At 37.3% G+C, this 20,427-nt stretch overlaps 2 protein-coding genes across 2 annotated transcripts in view; one reads left to right on the top strand and one right to left on the bottom strand.

Annotated features, from left to right (window-relative positions):
* LOC108294803 (PARP1 binding protein) overlaps positions 1-7,152 on the bottom strand; it is a 69,846-nt gene extending 62,694 nt beyond the window's left edge. The window contains exons 1-2 of the mRNA XM_017516789.2: positions 6,964-7,152; positions 2,989-3,144 (exon numbers count right to left, since the gene is read on the bottom strand). Coding sequence (XP_017372278.1) covers positions 2,989-3,141 — 153 coding nt within the window. The 5' untranslated portion in view covers positions 3,142-3,144; positions 6,964-7,152. The remainder of the gene's footprint in view (positions 1-2,988; positions 3,145-6,963) is intronic.
* NUP37 (nucleoporin 37) overlaps positions 7,003-20,427 on the top strand; it is a 44,527-nt gene continuing 31,102 nt past the window's right edge. Inside the window, exons 1-3 of the mRNA XM_017516814.2 lie at positions 7,003-7,194; positions 8,645-8,863; positions 14,320-14,444. Of these exons, the coding sequence (XP_017372303.1) occupies positions 8,708-8,863; positions 14,320-14,444 (281 nt within the window). The 5' untranslated portion in view covers positions 7,003-7,194; positions 8,645-8,707. The remainder of the gene's footprint in view (positions 7,195-8,644; positions 8,864-14,319; positions 14,445-20,427) is intronic.

The raw sequence follows: 20,427 nt of genomic DNA, 5'->3' as shown, positions 1-20,427 counted from the left end.
ACCTCCCAGGCTCAAGTGATCCTCACCTCAGTCTCCCAAGTAGCTGGGACTACAGGTGCATAGCACCACACACAGCTAATTTTTGTATTTTTTTGTAGACACAAGGCTTTACCATGTTGCCCAAGCTGGTCTGGAACTTCTGGACTGAAGCAATCTGCCCATCCTGGCCTTTCAGAGTGCTGCAATTACAGGTATGATCCAGTATGCCTGGCCCATAAATGTAAATTCTAACTGCCAAATGCAAGATAAAGATGTGTCTATCATGTAACTACTTAAACAAGGAGCCTAAAGAACCTCTTGTTCAGTGCAAACATTTCATTTCAAGGCAAAACTAACACAAAAGAACGTCAGTCTAAAGATCCACCAATAAATAAAATGTAGCAGTCTGATATGACTAGAGTAGCTGGGATTACAGGCGTCCGCCACAATGCCCAGCTAATTTGTGTATTTTTAGTAGAGACAGGGTTTCACCAAATTGTCCAGGCTGGACTTGAACTCCTAACCCCACGTGATCTGCCCGCCTTGGCTTCCCAAAGTGCTGGCATTACAGGCGTGAGCCACCGCATCCAGCCCCTTCTGTTACAATTTAAAACAGACATACCAACAGTGCAATACAGCCGACTTGATATGCAGAAAAACAACCTGGTACAGAATACCTAAAACCACAGGAAAAAATAGAAAAACTTTTTCAAAGCAGGCCTAAATAGTCTATAAGAGAAGAGAAACTACAAAAGGTCAAAAACAATGAGAAAGTGCTAATATGGAAGGGTTAGCAAAAGCTGGGGCTTGTGTTTGTTTCAAGGCATCCACTACTCCCTGGAACTCTAGAACCTGGTTTTTATAACCCCTGAGCGCAAAGTTTAAAAGACAAAGGAGAGCCCAAGAAAGGTAGAAAGCTGAATCAGAGACCCTTTCTGCCACATAAAGCCAAAGCCTTCTAAAGGCAACACTCTTAATATGACTTCTAGAAAAACAACCTGCCCAGTGGAAGGCAATGGTGAAGAGAGTTGCCAATGAAGCGATTCTTGAAGTCATTCCAGTATTGTGCTTATCTCTCGGGGTAATCTTTGCTTTGATTTTTGCCTAAAAATTAATTTCTATTGCGGTAAGGGAGAATAATCATCTATCCTGGCAGAAAATTGAAGGTTCATTCCCTGAAGAACGTAAAAAAGAGACTCTGGACCAAAGAGTACAATTAAGGGCTCAGCTTGATCTCTCTGACCAAGTCAACTGTATTATGTCTGAGCCATATTATTCTCATGGCTACTAGTTTACTTTTATTTGTATGATCTTCTACTTAATGTCTGCCTTATCTGCTGGGTAATATGCTTCATGATGGCAGGAGTCAAATCTGGTTTTGCTCACCATTTTAACCCCAACACATATCACAACGCCTGAAATACAGTAGAAGCTCAAAAACAGAAAAAGAGAAAAAAGTAATCAGTGGAGGGAAGGAGACTAACATTGATTCAAAGAGCTGCATTGGCCTTTTTACTGTTCCTGGAACATGCCAGGCATAGTCCCACCTCAGGCCTGCTACACCTACCTGCTCCTCCCTTTGCCTGGGGTAGTCCCTTCCCATAAAAATCCTCACGCCTAATGCCTTCCCCTCTTTCAAATCTTCGCTCAAATGGTACTTTCCAGATGAGGCCTTCCCTGACCATCCTATTTCAAATTCCAACAACACTTTCACCCCAAACTCTGCATATTTCTTAGTTGCTGCCTCCAATTTATTCTTTTCTATAGCATTTATTATGTCCCAAAAGACTAAATATCTTACAGTACTGTCTTTCCCCAGAAAGCTAACTATATAAGAACAGAGACTTCTTTCATTACTGTAGTTCCAATTTTTATAATGATGTCTAACACATAGTAAAAATTCAATATTCATTCAAAAAATGACTAAAGTAAAAATGACATTTTGTCATTTTTTAGATATTCAAAATTTATCTTAACATGCAGTGTTTAAAATATGCAGAACTGACAACTATTCATGGGTAGAAAAGACCATCCCTGTTTTAAGACTTTATACTTTTTAATTTTTAACTGTTAAAATATTCTTCCTTTTACAAAATGATGATCATAGTATATAGTAACTATTTTTTCTCAATGGGCCTATTTGCCAAAATGAGAAATGGTTAAAATCTGTCAGTATCTAATACTTTTTTAGAAATTTTACTGGTCTATGGAATCTAAAAATCTAGAAACTACTGACATATAAAATTAAAATAACTCATCAGAATGTCATTTCAATATCTAGCCCAAAAGACCCATTGAAACTAATTCTACCCTTCAAAAATTCTCTTCTCTGGTCAAGCCAGTAACTTTACCAAATTCAAACTATGATTTTGATTTCCCTGGACCCTTCTTCTGAACTAACCTTCCTCATCATCCCTCCTCTACAGCCTTCTCTTTCTAATCTAAAAATCTATCTAATATCACAAATCCTTTCCTTACCACTCTATCCTACATTATCTTTCTGTCATCTGAACACCTCCAGCCCTTTAGCTAGGGCTTAATTCCAAACACTAGTTTGGCTCAAGCTACCTAAGTAAGAATCACTGTGTGGAGATTTTTTAAAGGCAGTTTCCAGCATCTCAGTGCAGATTAGGAGTATTTCCAGGATTGGGGTATAAGAGCCAGTAGTTTTTTAAAGTTTAGGGAACAAAGGAAGTCTTATTACATAAAAATAATTTGACCACAATGATAATGCTTACATGTTTATCCTAAGCCTTCCTATTAAACATCGAATGTGCATATCCCATGTATAATTATACATGGGAAGAGCTTAATTTTGAAATAATTCATTTCAAATTCAATTGTAATATTTTGACACAGATACATAGAGGCATTTGTGAAAATGGTGTATTATCATAGAAGGGCACATATTATAAAGAAATTAATATTCTTAGGCTTAAGTTTATTCAAATGGGCAGCAAAGAAATTTTGCTTTAAAAACACAAGTTAACCTAAATATAGTTTACCAACCTGTTTGTTGTTCTCTGCCATGGAAAGCTGCAATGCCAAAAGCATGGAGTCTGCACCACATACAGTAGTTCTCTCAGAGTTACAAAGAGCGTGCCAATTCTTTCGAAACTCTTTAATCATATCCAAGACAGACTTCTGATTAAGCACAGCCATTATCTTAAAGTAGGACAGAATACAAAATTAAAGTACCGTACCTTATGTTAATTGGAAATTAACATTTAACATGCATACGCAAGCACAGTTAGAGAAAAATATACAGTGAATGAGAGATCATTTCATATTTACCAAGATTGCTTTTAAACTTAGGAAAATAAAATAATACAATTTTCTGCACAATCATATTTTCCTCCCCTTTAGTTTCTTAAGCCAAACCTTTTGAAAAAACAAAATCCAGGTTTTACTTCTGAAAATTCAAACAAGATACGCAAATTTATTGAAAACTTGTAATTACAGACAAACACACCTAAAGCTGTATTTAAATATGAATATTTGTTTTGAGATAGATAATATCTGATAGACTGAAAAAAAAAAAAAAAAAAAAGCCAATTTGCCCCCATCCTATATTGTCCCAAAAGAGGTGGCCTATTTTTCTACCCCTTTGAATATGGACCAGCCTTGTGACTTGATTTAACCAACAGAACGTGGCAAGAATGATGCCGCGGGAGTTCTGGGCGTAGGCCTTAAGTGGAGTGTGGCATAAGTATTAACACAATAGGCCTCAATGCTATCCTCTTTGAAGCTGGAGTCCAGTCCAGGAACTTAGATTTCAGAAACGTTTCCACTAAGAGTGGCTCACTGTGCTAAACTGTTCATACAAACAATATAGTTTATGCTAAACACTTGCTTTCCTTCTGAGTCTGCAATTTTGGTACATGTCAGACAATGGATGCCTTTATGTTCAGCCCCCAATAAAAACCCTGGGCACTGAACCTCTAATAATCTTCCCTGGTAGACATTTCACATGTGTTGTCGCAACCTGTTACTAGAGGAATTGTGTTCTGTGTGACCACTAGAATATCACCCAGCAGTGTCTTGCCCAAATTGCTGATCCACAGAATCATAAGCAAATGGGCTATTTTAAACGATAACTTTTGAAGTGGTTTGTTACACAGTATTACATAACCAATAAAATAGCTAATAGGAGCCTACTTGATGCCAGATACTTTTCAAAAGCTTAATATTGATTACCTCATTCAATTCTCGTAAGTGTCTCATAAGACAGATGTATTACTACCCTCATTTTACCTAAAATAATATCCCGTTACTCAGTTTATAAATGGACAAACAGCATAAACCCAAGATGTCTAACTCTATAAGCTGTGTTCTTAAGGCATTATGCTAAATAACTTCTCCTGATGCACACAAAAGTCTTTCAAAATAATTGGAGGTAGGTAGTGCCAATGTTTTATATACCCAAGACTTATAGTCTGGGTATATGTTTGGTATATGGGTATATAGTCTGGGTATTACTCCTAAAATAAATCTTTAGGAGTCAATTACTTACTGGTATTATTTAAAGGTAGTATTATGAGATTTGATTGCTAGGAATGAAGACTCACTTGGGAATTAGACTATTCTGAAATGTGGAGGCATCCAATTCCTCTGAGTTTACAGATATGCCTGGTAAAATTTTTTTCCTACTCCTTTTACATATCCAAGTCTCCAACATATTCACAAGGCCATCATCTTATTTTGTGTATTTTCCCGTGTTCATTCCATTTACTGACTCCTGCTATCCACTTCTACTTTTATGTGGCATAAACAGAATCTCAGATGTCTACTGGCATCTTTGGTTTGTATGATTAAGAACAAAGATATATGCCACCTGCAAAATAATTAAATTATAGACACAATCTATGATGCAACGTAAAGATACCAGTAGAAGATTAATTATTTACATAAATGCAAATCCCAGTAAATAGCTGAGTGTTGTATTTCTCTTCAAAAAATCACCCTCATCTCTTGAAAGAAAAAAAAAAGTGAAGAAGTATCAGCTTCAGTGTCATGATTACTTTGCCTGAAATAAATTTTTAGGAGTCAATTACTTACTGCTATTATTTAAAGGTAGTATTATGAGATTTGATTGCTATGAATGAAGACTCACTTGGGAATTAGACTATTCTGAAATGTGGCTCCACCACTTACTAGCTGTGAGATCTTGGCCAAGTTACATCACCTTTCCCTGCCTCAGCTTCCTCATAATGAAAATGAAAACCCGATCCCATAGGGTTTTATGACGAGTAAACAATATAAACACAAGTAAAACTTTTAGAACAGTGCCTGGCACACATAAACGCACATTAGCTATTATCAGGCATTATGAGTTTCTAAGTTGTTTTGGGTTAAAAGTAAAACAGCATTGGCCAGGCACGGTGGTTCACACCTGTAATACCAGCACTTTGGGAAGCTGAGGCTTGTGTGTCACCTGAGGTTAGGAGTTTGAGACCAGCCTAGCCAACATGGTGAAACCCCGTCTACTAAAAATTAGCTGGGTGTGGTGGCATGCACCAATAATCCTAGCTACTCGGGAGGCTGAGACAGGAGAATCGCTTGAACCCGGGAGGTGGAGGTTGCCGAGAGCCGAGATCACACCACTGCACTCCAGCCTAGGCAACAGAGCGAGACTCCATCTTACATACCTATATATTTAGAAAAAAAAAAAAAAAAAAAAAAAAAAAAAAAAAAAAAAAAAAAAAAAAAAAAAAAAAAAAAAAAAAAGCATTACTATGGGTGACAGAAAACCAAGAGTCTCATTCAGGGATCAGCTTTTTGGAAAGGAAAAAACAGTAAATATTTGAGGCATAGCACTACCCACTTTGACCTGTAGTGTGAAAACAGCCATGGACACACATAAACAAACAAATGAGCATGGCAGTGCTCCATGAAAACTTTTTTAATGGACACTAAAATTTGAATTTCATGTAAGTGTTACAGATCACAAAACATTATTCTTTTCATTTTTGTTCCCCAACCATATAAACATGTAAAACTCATTCTTAGCTCAGGAGATGGCTGCACAAAAACAAGCAGCACAGCTAGTTTGCCAACCCCTGGTCTAGCCGCAGCTTTTCCTATAGCTAGCTGGCTGTGGGAGCCTATGCGATAAGCCTTACCCATGGTTGCCTGGGTGGAGGCATCATCACACAGAAATACTCGCCTTCCAGTCCGTTGTGAGTCAATGAGAATAAATATGCCAGCACTCTGAATGGCAGGCTTCACCATACAAAAAATAGGTAGCAAAAGACAGCAGCGATAATTAACACTTGTTTTTTAAAAATTGGATTCCAAGCTTCTCTAGAGCACAAACTGTGAGACAGAAAATTGTCACTGGGCAGGCAGTGTGAAATGGTTGAAAGAGCTACACTTTCGAGTCAGATACCACAGGGTTCGCTTCCAGGCTCCCCCATTTATGGTATTTAAAATTTGATGAGCACAAGTTTCTTCACCTGCAAAACCAGGAAGGGAATTCCTACCTCATAGAATAATGAGATGCTAGTGGAACAAGTAACATAACCCACCCAGCGCCAGGCATTTAGTAGGTGCTCGATTTTAAAATGGCACTCAAAGTCATTATTAGTGTTAGAGTGCTAGTCCCAAAGGTTCCTTGGGAGGCTTTAACCAATCGGGGGTAGGGGAAAATTGAGGAAGGGGAAAGATGGAGTCTGAGTACATTATGGGACTAGAACCCTGGTTTCCTGCCTAACTAATGGAAGTTAAGCAGACGTCTATGGGCATGTCTTACAAGCTGCAGACAAACCTTCAGGGCTTTCCAATTCCATCGCTAGATACTGTGAACTCCACCTACACCCCCCGGCCCAACCAGGGCTCCAGAGCGAAGTCACTGCACCTTAATACCTCGGTCCGACGGCACTTTGCTACGACCGAGGTATTATTGTGCAAAGCACCCTCAAAAGCTACAGCCTGAATCACCGCTTAAAAATGCGACAGGACAGGTGGGGCAAACGCGATACTTACCTGGTTATGGGTAGACCCGAAGGCGCAAGCTAGAGTGCGCAGAAAGATACCCCACGGACCCCCCCTCAGCAGCTGCCGCCGCAGTCGCAGCCGAGTACATTTCAAACCTCGCGGGAGGCCTCGGAAGCCAATCGCTGCGCTCGCCCTCCGACCCGGAAGCAGAGCCGGCGCGCGTTGCAGCAGCCCGCATCGAAGACCAGCTTGCCTCTGGTCGCTTCCCGGCGCTCTGCGGTGCGTATCGAGCGGGGAGCCCAAGAGGCCGCGAAGGTTTTTTGCCGGCTGTCACGCCCTGCCACTCTATCCCCGGGAGTTCTTCTGTCCCGCTTCGGGCTCCGGGAGGAGGGAGCGGGGTCTTGTGGAACTCGCCTGGTCCTGGTAGAGGTGTTGGGGTTCATTGCACGGACTTATCTTTTCCCCTCCCTTCTTCTCTGCCCTTCTAGTTTTACGGGGGCAAGTCCTGCCCAACGTGTACGGTGAGGCCCTGGGCACTGCTTTAATTATCAGTGGTTGCGGGGACTGGACAATTTCCTGACCTCGAATCTCTTGCACTTCTTATACCTCTCTGCCTCCGTGTCCGTAACACTTTATGGTCACCCTTAGCAAGTCTCCAGTCCCGGATGTCCATTCCTAAGGTTACTAGTTTATAAGCGTCTCCAGGTGGGACTCATCTGATTCTCAGTACTCTTCAGGTGCTTGATATGTTTGTTACTGAGCCCAACTGTTTTCAGGACAACCCTTGTGTTGAATTAAAACACAAACAAAAACTCTAAAACGCGTAATTCTCATATGGGAATGCTCCTTCCAGAGTGCACACTAGTCCTTGACGGCTTAGTTAAGGTCACGTGCCCAGTTTTAAAAATGTTATTTTTTTAAATTTAAGTTCTGGGATACATGTGCGGGACGTGCAAGTTTATTACAAAGGTAAACGTGTGCTGTGGTGGTTTGCTGCACCTATCAATCCATCACCTAAGTAGTAAGCTCCGCATGCATTAGCTGTTTATCCTGATGCTCTCCCTCTCCCCGGACCCCTGAATATTATTTTTATATCACACATTTTGGCACTTGTTAAAACAGGTCCTGTATTTTGTATCTGTTTATATGATAGCACTTTTCACGTTGAATCATAACTATCCCTAAAATTGTGGTCTCCTTCAAGCCAGGAGGCTGTGTTTTTCTTCATTAGCATTGGTTCTCCACACACAAAGAACTCTTGCAAATCCTGGCTCTGCTTATGAGCTTGGCAAGTTAACCTACTGAAGCCTCAGTTTCTCCATCTACAAAATGGAGACAAGACGTAGTACCTGCCTTTAGGTTTGTACAGATATCAATCATGTCAGTAAAATGCTTAATATGGCACCTACAAATAATGCTTCACAAATGTTAATTATTAATTTTTATTAACATTTGCTATTAAAATGATTCCATCTGAATATGGAATACTATTTCTTTTAGATAATCTAAACAGAACTTTATGGTGTTATTGTCTGCTGTAATCACAGATATGGAAAAGAGCTTTGGAGCAAATGTGGAACCATTAATAACTAGATTTAATGAAGTACTTATCCCTTGATGTTTCTTTTGAGCTTTCTGTCTCATTGTAACACCACAACCATATTTTGATGCATTTGTGGAATGACTGATACTTTGACCGTTCTAATTGTATCTGTGCTGTAATCCACAGTTTCGACCTTGTCCAGTAGAAGGCTATTGAATTTTTACAACTGCTTGAATTTTGACATACAAGATGAAGCAAGATGCCTCAAGAAATGCTGCCTACACTGTGGATTGTGAAGATTATGTGCATGTGGTAGAATTTAATCCCTTTGAGACTGGGGATTCAGGAAACCTAATTGCATATGGTGGCAATAATTATGTGGTCATTGGCACGTGTACGTTTCAGGTTAGTCTACAAAACTGCACTGAATGACAGTGAAGCTATTTCACTGATAAAAAAACTTATACAAACCAAATCCAAACTTTGAAAATATATTGAGTTTGAATGTTAAAGAGAGATAACACCCCTAGAGAAAGATGTTCCCAGTTATATGTGCCTGACATTTATGTAAACATTATATAGATAGTGAAAAATAATAGTATAATGCTTCGCTTTTGCCTCATGGTCATTAGTGGAATGTTCTGCTAATTGAAGGGCATGATTAACTGAACATTGGTATGTACAGGAAAAAAAAATTTAAATGAGAGCCAATTAATTATGGTTTTTCTACATTCTGCTTTGACATACGAAGTCAGCTAATATTGAGAGCCTGAAAAATTATCTTCCAGGAGATTTTATAATTTTTATAACATTTAGCTTTCCTATTAGTATGCTGTCATATTGTTTGTGCATCCAGAGTGTACAAAGTATGGGCTATATTAATTGAGCAGGCAGTTAAGCATTGCCATTAAGAGCATGAATTCTAGACCCAGAATGCCTACATGTTCACTCCTGCTTGGCTTTACTTCTTACTAGCTATGCAACCTTGAATAAAATATTTAACTTCTCCTGTAAACATGAGGAAAATAATGCTCGAATTTTAGCATATGTAAAATTCCAACAGGGCATCTGACAACTTAGTAATCCATCCGTATGTTTTATTTGTCATTGATATGGGCAGTGGTAACACTCTCAGATTTAATCACCAAAGTAAGATTGCTTTGTGGTGTACATACACCATGCTTTCTGAGAGGAAAGCTTGTTTTACATGTAAGAGAGACTTTGAACAATGAAGGTTCAACCCTCAGGACTAGCTGGTTAATCCTTTATCTGAATATTGTTAATAGAATATTTCTCAAATTATAATCAATGCGGTAATTTGGAAGTGGCCAATTTTCAAAGATTTAAAATAACTTTATCACTGAAGTGATATTATGTTGTTATAGTTATTTCTTCCTTTACTGAGAAGGCAATTCTGTATCTTACAGTATTCTGACATCAAAAATGCAATTTGGCATTTTATTGTACAATATATATATAAATCTATACAAATTTGGATATAATGATATTTATCCTAAGAGAAAATATGAATTTAACATTTCACTTTGTTGCTGTCTGAGTAGAATATGACAGCTCCTTGGCTATCCCATACTGTCTCTTTGAGTGGAGGTAGAAATTACTAGCTTTTAGACTAAATATGACCCTCACCCTTAGATGGACTCGGTTTAGGATCATAAAAAGTCATATGATTAAGACAATGTAACGTACTTGAAATTTCAAGACCTGAGGAAAAACCATTTCTTTAATGGAATCCGCCAATGCACAAAAGAGTAAAGCAGCCCCCTACAGGTAAAACTAACTTTTTACTTCATTACTCTTAATAACTGGACATAAAATTGTATTCGAAAACATTGAAAAATGTTTATCTCTCATGATTAAGAAATGTTGAAAGAGAAAGTCAATGGAGAACGAATTAAGAAAAAGGAAAGGCAAAGATGAGAGAGGGAGAAGATTTAAAGAGAAGGAAAATGACAAAATGGAAAAAAGAACTAGTATAAACATTTGTGTTCTGTTTTGGGTGATGGACCCATGTATTGTCTCAGTTGATCCTCATACCCATGAGATTAGCAATGTAGGTCTCATTGCGAAGGAAAAAATTAAATTTTTATTAATTTGGGCAATAGTAAGCACAAATTGTATTCTGTACCAGACATTGGAAATACAATTAAATAAGCCCGTTTCAAAATAAATTATTGCTTTTCTTTGATTTTTTAATGTAACTAAACACTGTTAAATATTATTACTGTTCTCTTGTCCTAGAATTTCAAGTTCCATTGCACCCAATTTCATGCCTCTTGTCTTGAGAGAAAACTAAGTAAAGGTAAATTAAGTGGAAAGATTTCCACATTCCTGTCAGAAAGACAATCCTTATTTTAAGACTATTTAGAAAACGTTGTAGATACAGTCAATTTGAATTTCAACAAAGCATTTTCAGAATCTCATGCTGTCCCTTTGATTATGATGGAAATAATGAGCTTCTAAATGATAGTGCTGTTAACTGATGTCATGTATTTGTCAAATATTCATTAAGTGCATGCTGGGTGCCAAGAAGCGAAAAAAGTATGGACCATGTCCTTAAAGAGATTTTAAATATAAAGCAGTACAATGAGAAAAATGTTATAAAAACCTTTGTTAAGAGGAGCATGAACATAGGTGCTTGCCTAAATCAGTGTTCTCATGCAAGCTCTACTAGGGGCCTCAATTTACTAATGAAGACCCTTTGAATAGACTTAGAAATCTTGTATGTATTTTACACTTTTTAAAGTGTGCACGTATCAAATAGAACTAGCCCCATTTCACATGCTTCATAAGGTCCTGTGTAGCTACCATATCAGACAGCGCAGTTCTCTCTGTATCGTCCTCTGTAAATTGACAATAATCTTTAATATTATAATAATAATACTCTTTAGTTCTCAGCAGTATATTAGGATTCAGAGGATATAATATATTTTAATATAAATTTCAGAATAGTGTCTAAATATTTAAAACTGTGAAAGAGGTATTAGTCTCAGAATGGTAAATGGATTTTATGTTGTTACCTCTATTTGAATGAACAGAGTTCATTGCTTATAATGCTTTCAGGCTGAGGCTGAATCTGCTGCTCAGTGTGTATTTACCTAGGGAAGATAACTATGGCCAGATATTTGCCATCATTCAATTAGACTGACTTAGTGGGATTCCAGAGATGGAACATGGAGCAATGAATAGAATTTACATGGAAACAAATTTTGGCTTAAGGTTAAGAACTCTTCTAATAATTAGAGCTATCCCCCAACTGAATAATTGATTAGTGGCTACCGTAGAAGTAGCTAGTTCCCTCTCACTGGAAGTGTTCAGAGAGGGGTTGTATAAACTCTTTTTATCAGATGCTCTCCTAGGGATTCAAGCATTAGGGGAAAGAATTGAACTAGAGAAACTTCACAGTCTTGACTAACTGAAAGTCTGTTTTTGGCCTTAAATGGGTATGGTAGGAGGGCCTGCCAGTTTCAAACCCTTATAATAACCCTTCCATCAACCTGGCTTTGCCCCAACCTCAAATATGCTGAAGCCTTGTATAATCATTTGTATTATAGTAAGTTTTCCAAACTGTCTTAATTTCCTGCTTATACCATTCCTGCTTACACCCAAACTAAATCCAAAATAACATTTGTCTCTGCTTATACCACACACACACCCTGGCCTTTTAGTTGGCTCAGTGGCAAACAGTGCTGCCAGGAAAAAAAGGTTTCACTGGTAATATAAAAAACTCAAGCTATATAATCCCTGGGATTTCTTTATCCCATGACCATCCAGTAATTCCATATGTAATTTGGGTAACAAATTATAGGACCTGATTGTTAACAATATTGTTTCAGTAGTAAGATGATGTGTATTTTCATGTAAAAACTTCATTATTAAGAGACTGATTTGTCAAGTTGGGAAAAATAGATATAACCCAAACTATGAAGTCAGCTATGATTAGGTACCTAAACTTATTTTAAAATTGCTTAGTGGCTGCTGCTTTGGCATATCTGGCTGTTAGCTGTACAACTATTATACACACAAATTACGAAGTAATAAAATTTGACAGTGTTTTTCTTTACTTGATAAGTGTATTTCTATTATTTCATTTATGGAAAACCTTTTCACTGTTAACTCTAAGTTCACCTGAAACTTAAAGTTATTTTCAAAGGGTATTTGAATTATATAGAGAAAGATGAGTAATATATTTGTAAAATGACTTTGCTAGGATCCCAAAGGCCGTCCTAGAAAAATCAGCATATCCACTTGGATTTCATTTGAGTATACATTATAAAACTTTGCATTTAGATTCTGGGTGAATGGAATTCTTAGATCAGGCCTTCAAGTAATTCCTATCAATATAGACATACGGGTTTCATTAAATACCAAGTTTCACCTGCTGGATTTTTTCCTGATATTTTATAATCTGATACACTTTTATAAAAAAAAAAAAAAAACTGGTTAATACACAAGATTCCTTGGACACATTTGTCATGAAAATTTTGCTTTAGTCTATAGACCCAGTTCAGATATTGATTTAAATAAAAATGATGATTTACTTATTTTTAAAATTGCAAAAATTTTTTATGGTTTTTTTTTCTTTTTTACCTTTCCAATTGTGCTGGGCAGTATTTTAATGCGTATAAAATGTATGTTATCCATAAAGGCATAAAGAATAATAAGATGGATCCCTATATATCTGCTACCTAGTTTAAGAAATGGAACATTAGCAATTCTTTTGAGGCCCAGTCAGTATCCTTCTCTTACTCATGGTAGGTATTTTGCATGGCAGGGTTTTCTGTTTGTCTGTTTTTTTCCCTGCTTCTCCCTTAAGGGCCCTGGATCCATACAGAAATCTCTCATCTGGCATCCTTCCTTGTGCAGGCACTAGGATTTGTCTCCTCTCTTACAAACTGAAGCTTTAGATCATTGCATGTGGGCAGATGCCCTTATAACAGCTGCATTCCTTGGTACTCATTTGCTTGTTTGTATTTGGATTTTTGCAATGTTGTAATGGGAAAGCTTTTCAGGTTATTGTCCCCATTTACAGCGCTAGATGCCTTGACTTTTAAAGTTGATTTTTTTCCTCACCTTCCCATGAGGATAAACGGAAATCATTTTTGTAGAGCTGAACTAAATAAATAAGCCAACTTTATTAAGCATTTATTCCCAGAATAAAATATCTAAAACTAAATTAGCCAGATTATTTCTTACATATTCACTGTTCATAGGCTATAAAAGTCCAGGTGAATTATTTGTAGCATCTTACACACATATAATGCCCCATGTAATACTACATGAAAATCATTATACATGACACTGATTATAAAGACTTAGAGGCATCATAAGGTCCCAAAGTATTTTCCATTTAATCAAAATGTTAAGTATATATTTTTAATATTGTCAATAGATAATTCAGTTCTGGTAATTCATTTACTAGAATATTTTGATTCTTTAGAGCATTCCATTTTCTTTGTTTTCTTTTTTTATAATGTAGAGACAGGGTCTCACTATGTTGCCCAGGCTGGTCTCAAGCTCCTGAGCTTAAGCGGTCCTCCCACCTCAGTCCCCCAAAATACTGAGGTTATAGATGTGAGCCACCACACCCCAACAAGCAGTCCATTTTCACTGAATTTATTATGAAATACCTCCTAAGATAAAGTAGGACATGTTTATCATTTATTTCTAGTTGCCGTAGAGAGTTATTTTGTGAGGCTAAGGTAAGCTTGGATTTTTTTTAATTCAATGAATTAATTAAATCTCGAAATTTTTCAAAAGCATAAACAGCCTCCTGATAAATTCATTTTAATGAAATAATACTGTTTGTTTTCATAACTTACTAAAATATTTACTGTGCTTAGGAAGAAGAAGCAGACGTTGAAGGCATTCAGTATAAAACACTTCGAACATTTCACCATGGAGTCAGGGTTGATGGCATAGCTTGGAGCCCGGAGACTAGACTTGATTCATTGCCTCCAATAATCAAGTAAGTTTAACAGTACCAAATGCATTCTTTACTAATGTACTTTGATTGTGTTACGTAATCTGAAGTCTGATTATAGATACTTTTTTCTCCATTTCCATTTTCCACAACCCAAGATACTAGGTATTTTTATATTTGCTATTACTTAGTAATTTAGGCTTATCATCTGAATTTGTGATTTAAATATACAACCATGATTATGATGCCTTAACCATGTGTTTGAGCCAAACTACACAGCTTTTTACGTGAGCTTCATCTGAATCAAGGTCTTTACAGATTCTTCACTAATTCACAACTTTATTGAAAGTACAGCTCTTTTAATAAAAGATATTAATGAGCAGTTGAGACGTTAATGAGCCTTCCTTTCCCCCACATAGACCAAGATCACATTTTCATGTCTCACAGTATGTAAATCTGTAGTTCTGGGCTTTGGACTTCAGTTTTTGTGAAAGTGTTTAAAAAGAATGGTGGTTTTCTGAGAAAAAAATCCTAGCAATGCCTGCTGAAGTCTTCTTTACAGGGGCAAGACTATGTTACATTATTTAAGATTTGTTACAAAACACTAGCCTTGTCTCCACAAATGTCAAATCTAAAAGATGTGTCTTCTTTTAGTAAGCAGTACTTAGCAACTAAAAGTTATCAACTATTAGGCTAACTCCGTGTTTTTTAAATTAAAGGATAATTTAGATACTCTGAAATTCTCAGCTCTTAAGGGTACAGTTTGTTCAGTTTTGACAAATGCATACGTTCGTATAACCCACACTCTATTCATGCACGGTGTTTCTGTCACCCAAGAAAGTTACTTCATATTCCCTTCCAGTTAATCACTGTACCACATTCCCTACAGAAGCAACTATTGATCTGGATTCTATTACCAGAAATCAGTTTTGCCTATTCTAGAACTTCATATAAGTGGAATCATACAGAATTTTTTTTGTGTCTGGCTTAATGTTTTTGAAATTTTTCCACATTGTTATGTATACCAGTGCATTTTAAGTTGTACTCCATTGCAGTGTATCAATAGATGATAGTCTGTTTATTCATTCTTCTATCAATGGGTACCAATACAGTTTCCAGTTTTTAGTTATTATTTTTTACTGAATACTGCTTTTGGTGGTTACATGGTTTAATTTATCTTAGGAGTAGAATTGCTGAGTCACAGGGTAGATGTATGTTTAACATTTTAAGAAAGTGCCAGTTTCTGAAGTGGTTCTACCATTTCATATGTTCACCAGTAATCTACGGGTGGTCTCCCCACTCTCCAACACTCATTCGTTCATTTTGAAACAAGGTCTAGCTCTATCACCCAAGCTACAGTATAGTGGCACCATCTCCACTCACTGCAATCTCTGCCTTCCAGGCTCAAGCCATCTTCCCACCTCAGCCTCCTGAGTAGCTGGAACTATAGGCACACATCACCATGCCTGGCTAATTTTTGTATTTTTTGTAGAGACAGGGATTTGCCATGTTGCCCAGGCTGGAATCAAACTCCTGAGCCCAGGCAATCCACCTCCCTCGGCCTCCCAAAGTTCTGGGATGATAGGCTGAGCCACCATACCTGGCCTATACTCCAACATTTAATATTGTCTATCTTTTTCTTTTCTTTTTTTTGATACAGAATCTCACTCTATTACTCAGGCTGCCAGCCAGACCCATGATCATGGCTCACTGCAGCCTCAACCTCCGTTGTCTCAGCCTCAACCCTGCCTCTCACCTCGGCCTCCCAAGTAGCTGGAACTACAGGCATGCGCTGCCACTCCCAGCTAATTTTTGTATTTTTTGCACTGATGGAGTTTCACCGTGTTGCTCAGTCTGGCCTCGAGCACCTGGGCTCGAACAGTTCACGCATCTTCTTGACCTCCCAAAGTGTTAGGATTACAGGCGTGAGCCACTGTGCCTAGCCTGTCTTTTTAATTTTAGCCATCCTGGGTGATGCCACAATGACATTTCCATGATGACTAATGATGTTGATGCTTTTTTTGGTGTATTTGTTTCTTCTATTAGAAATCTTTGTGTGATTTTTTTTTTATAGGTTGTGAAGCTGTTGCATGTTTTTTCCTAGAAGCCTTTACCAATATTTAGCTAACTTAATTTTGAATAATCTACACAATAGCTTTTGTCAGCATATGTAATATCATTACCAAAGCTGGTGTGCTATTCATTTCCTTTTATATTAAAAGAAACTGGTCACAGTATCTAGACCTAAATAAGAGCCGTCTCTTTGATTCTTTAAATTTTGAAAGCTGTGGAAACAGTCGTCTTCCCTTGGTTTTGAGCTAAGTTTTGTGATACATTCTTTAACCTAGATATTCAATTCTTGTATTCTATGCTCTCCTTGTTGCTTAATACATGTTTTTCTGTCCTCTTTTTGGTGAATTTGCTGTGTTTGATCATTTCTGGTTGGTGTTTTTGTTTGTTTGGTTTTTTTTTAGTTTTTGGTAAACTGTCTCAAGTCCTTTTTGGAATTATCCAAATAACAATAACAAATTCAAAAGACATTAGCAAGACATTAATTTTAGACTATTTTTAGAGCAAGCTGACAGCACAGTCTTGTTTTCAAATAAATTATTATTATAAAAATAATAAATGCTTAATAGATAAAATTTAGAAAACACAGAAAATAAAAAGGATAAGAATGCCATTTATACTCCCAATACCCTTTCCATTTTTTATACATAGTCGTACATAATTGTGATGATACTCAGTAACTCTCTATACTTTTTTTTTAACTTTACTTTTTTAATAGTATTCTAAAATAAATAGTAGTCTATCACCATGACTAAGGTATAACCCAGCATCTCTCTTACCATCATTGGTTTTTATCTTACATTTAGAAACCCTTCATGATGGCTTATGATTAGCATGTAGTTGCCTTAAATTCTTTTTCTCCCTGCCTTTCTACTCTTTCTGTCCCTACTTGCTTTTCTTGCACAGTGGCTGGAGAATTCATTATTTATCTTATTTCAACTCTCTTAGGTTTTCTGGTTCAATTAAAGAAGGACCTAAATATCCCTACAACAGCAAGGATTCAAAGAAAAGTGGGGCAACACAAGGCTGGCCATAAAGTTTTGTGGGTTGGTTTGTTTGGTTTTATTTAAATCCTATTAAGATTATTAATTATCTTTTTAAGTAAGTTTTCTTTGATTGCTGTAACTCCTCTGTTTGCTGACATTTTTACTGAACTTGGCCTCATTTTGCATTAATACCTCTTTACAAACCCTTTTAGTTGGGATATTTCTTTTAACAGCTTCCAGAATACCTTTTATCTGTTTTAGAGATGACATTTTGAAGAAAGCTTTATGATTTCATTATCCTATAACTGAGGAAATCTGTAGGAGACCCTCAACATGAGTGATACTGTGGCAAATTTGTCTAGACTTTCCTATGAGCAAAGAAGTAATGAATACCCGAAGAACAAGACAAATTCAAAGGAAAAGAATTAGGTAGAATAAGCTGTGTTTTACAGTTTTTCTTACCCTTTATTTGCATGTATAAAATATAGCATACATGCTTAAAAATATGTATGTAAAAGTACATACAGTATGTGTTAGGGTTCTCTAGAGGGACAGAACTGACAGGATAGATGTATACATGAAGGGGAGTTTATTAAGGAGTATGGACTCACACGATCACAAGGTGAAGTTCCACAATAAGCCGTCTGCAAGCTGAGGAGCAATTCCGAGTCCCAAAACATCACAAGTAGGGAAGCCAACAGTGCAGCCTTCAGTCTGTGGCCTGAGGCCCAAGAGCTCCTGGCAAACCACTGCTGTAAGTCTAAGACTCCAGAAGCTGAAGAACTTGAGTCTGATGTTCAAGGGCAGGAAGCATCCAACACAGGAGAAAGATGAAGACAGGAAGACACAGCAAGTCAGCTCCTTCCACCTTCTTCTGTTTGTTTTTTTCTAGCTGCGCTGGCAGTCAGCTGGATTGTGCCCACCCACATTGTGGATGTGTCTTCCCCTCCAGTGCACTGACTCAAGTGTTAATCTCTTCTGGCAGCACCCAGATAAACCAAGAACAAATACTTTGTATCCTTCAATCCTAATATTACCCATCACAGAGTATGTGCATTTTAACATGTTTATTACAAAGTAAACACTCACGTAATCATCACAGAGATCAAGATGTAGGACATCACTGGCACTTGAGGTTGCCAGTGTACCCCTCTCCAATCAACCTTCTTTCCCCTTAAAGGCTATCATTTTAAAGATTATTAGGATAATCATTACCTTGCCTTTTTTTTTGTAGTTTTGTGAGTTATTGACGCATCCCTAAGCAATATAGCTTAATTTTGCCTGCTTATGAACTTTTTTTATTGTTGTTGTTGGAATAACATTGAGTTTAGAAGTGGACATTTGTCTAAAATCTACTTTCTTCTGGAGGTCATTTTGTATCTCTTGGAAAAGATCCAGACCCTGCAATGAATGATGTCATGATTTTTTAAAATTTATATATATATATATATATATATATATACACACACACACACACACACACACATATATATATAATTGTATTTTAGGCTCTGAGGTACATATGCAGATCATGCAGGATGGTTGCATAGGTACATATATGGCAATGTGGTTTGCTGCCTCCATCCCCCATCACCTATATCTGGCATTTCTCCCCATAATATCCCTCCCCAACCTCCCTACCTCCCACTGCCCCTCCCCTAGTCCCCCCCAACATACCCCAGCGTGTGATGCTCCCCTCCCTGTGTCCATGTGTTCTCATTGTTCGACACCTGCCTATGAGTGAGAACATATGGTGTTTGATTTTCTATTCTTGTGTCAGTTTGCTGAGAATGATGGTTTCCAGATTCATCCATGTCCCTACAAAGGACACAACTCATCATGTTTTATGGCTGCATAGTATTCCATGGTGTATATGTGCCACATTTTCCTTGTCCAGTCTATCATTGATGGGCATTTGGGTTGGTTCCAGGTCTTTGCTATTGTAAACAGTGCCTCAGTGAATGTACATGTCCATGTGTCTTTATAATAGAACGATTTATAATCCTTTGGATACATACCCAGTAATGGGATTGCTGGGTCAAATGGAATTTCTATTTCTAGATCCTTGAGGAGTCATCACACTGTCTTCCACAATGGTTGAACTAATTTGCACTCCTACCAACAGTGTAAAAGTGTTCCTATTTCTCCACATCCTCTCCAGCGTCTGTCATCTCCAGATTTTTTAATGATCGCCATTCTAACTGGCATGAGATGGTATCTCAGTGTGGTTTTGATTTGCATTTCTCTAATGACGAGTGATGATGAACATTTTTTCATATGTTTGTGCCTTCTTTTGAAAAGTATCTGTTCATGTCCTTCACCCACTTTTGAATGAGTTTGTTTGTTTCTTGTAAATCTTTTTTTAGTTCTTTGTAGATTCTGCATATTAACCCTTTGTCAGATGGGTAGATTGCAAAAATTTTTCCCATTCTGTTGGTTACCGGTTCCCTCTAATGATTGTTGTTTTGTTTTGTTTTGTTTTGTTTTGTTTTGTTTTGTTTTTGCTGTGCAGAAACTCTGGAGTTTAATTAGATCCCATTTGTCTATTTTGGCTTTTGTTGCCATTGCTTTTGGTGTTTTAGTCATAAAGTCCTTGCCCATGCCTGTCCTGAATGGTATTGCCTAGGTTTTCTTCTTTGGCTTTTATGATATTAGATCTTTCGTTTAAATCTTTAATCCATCTTGATTTAATTTTAGTATAAGGTGTAAGGAAGGGATCCAGTTTCAGCTTTCTGCATATGGCTAGCCAGTTTTGTCAACAGCATTTATCGAATAGGAAATCCTTTCTCCATTGCTTCTTTTTGTCAGGTTTGTCAAAGGTCAGATGGTTGTAGATGTGTGGCATTACTTCGGAGGCCTCTGTTCTGTTCCATTGGTCTATATCTCTGTTTTGGTACCAGTACCGTGCTGTTTTGATTACTGTGGCCTTGTAGTATAATTAGAAGTCAGATAGCATGATGCCTCCAGCTTTT

The sequence above is a fragment of the Cebus imitator genome, unplaced genomic scaffold (genome assembly GCF_001604975.1).
Source record: "Cebus imitator isolate Cc_AM_T3 unplaced genomic scaffold, Cebus_imitator-1.0 Scaffold18, whole genome shotgun sequence".
NCBI classification, from domain to species: Eukaryota; Metazoa; Chordata; class Mammalia; order Primates; family Cebidae; genus Cebus; species Cebus imitator.
Note: the sequence above shows the minus strand (reverse complement) of the source record. Positions and strands in the feature narration are given on the sequence as shown.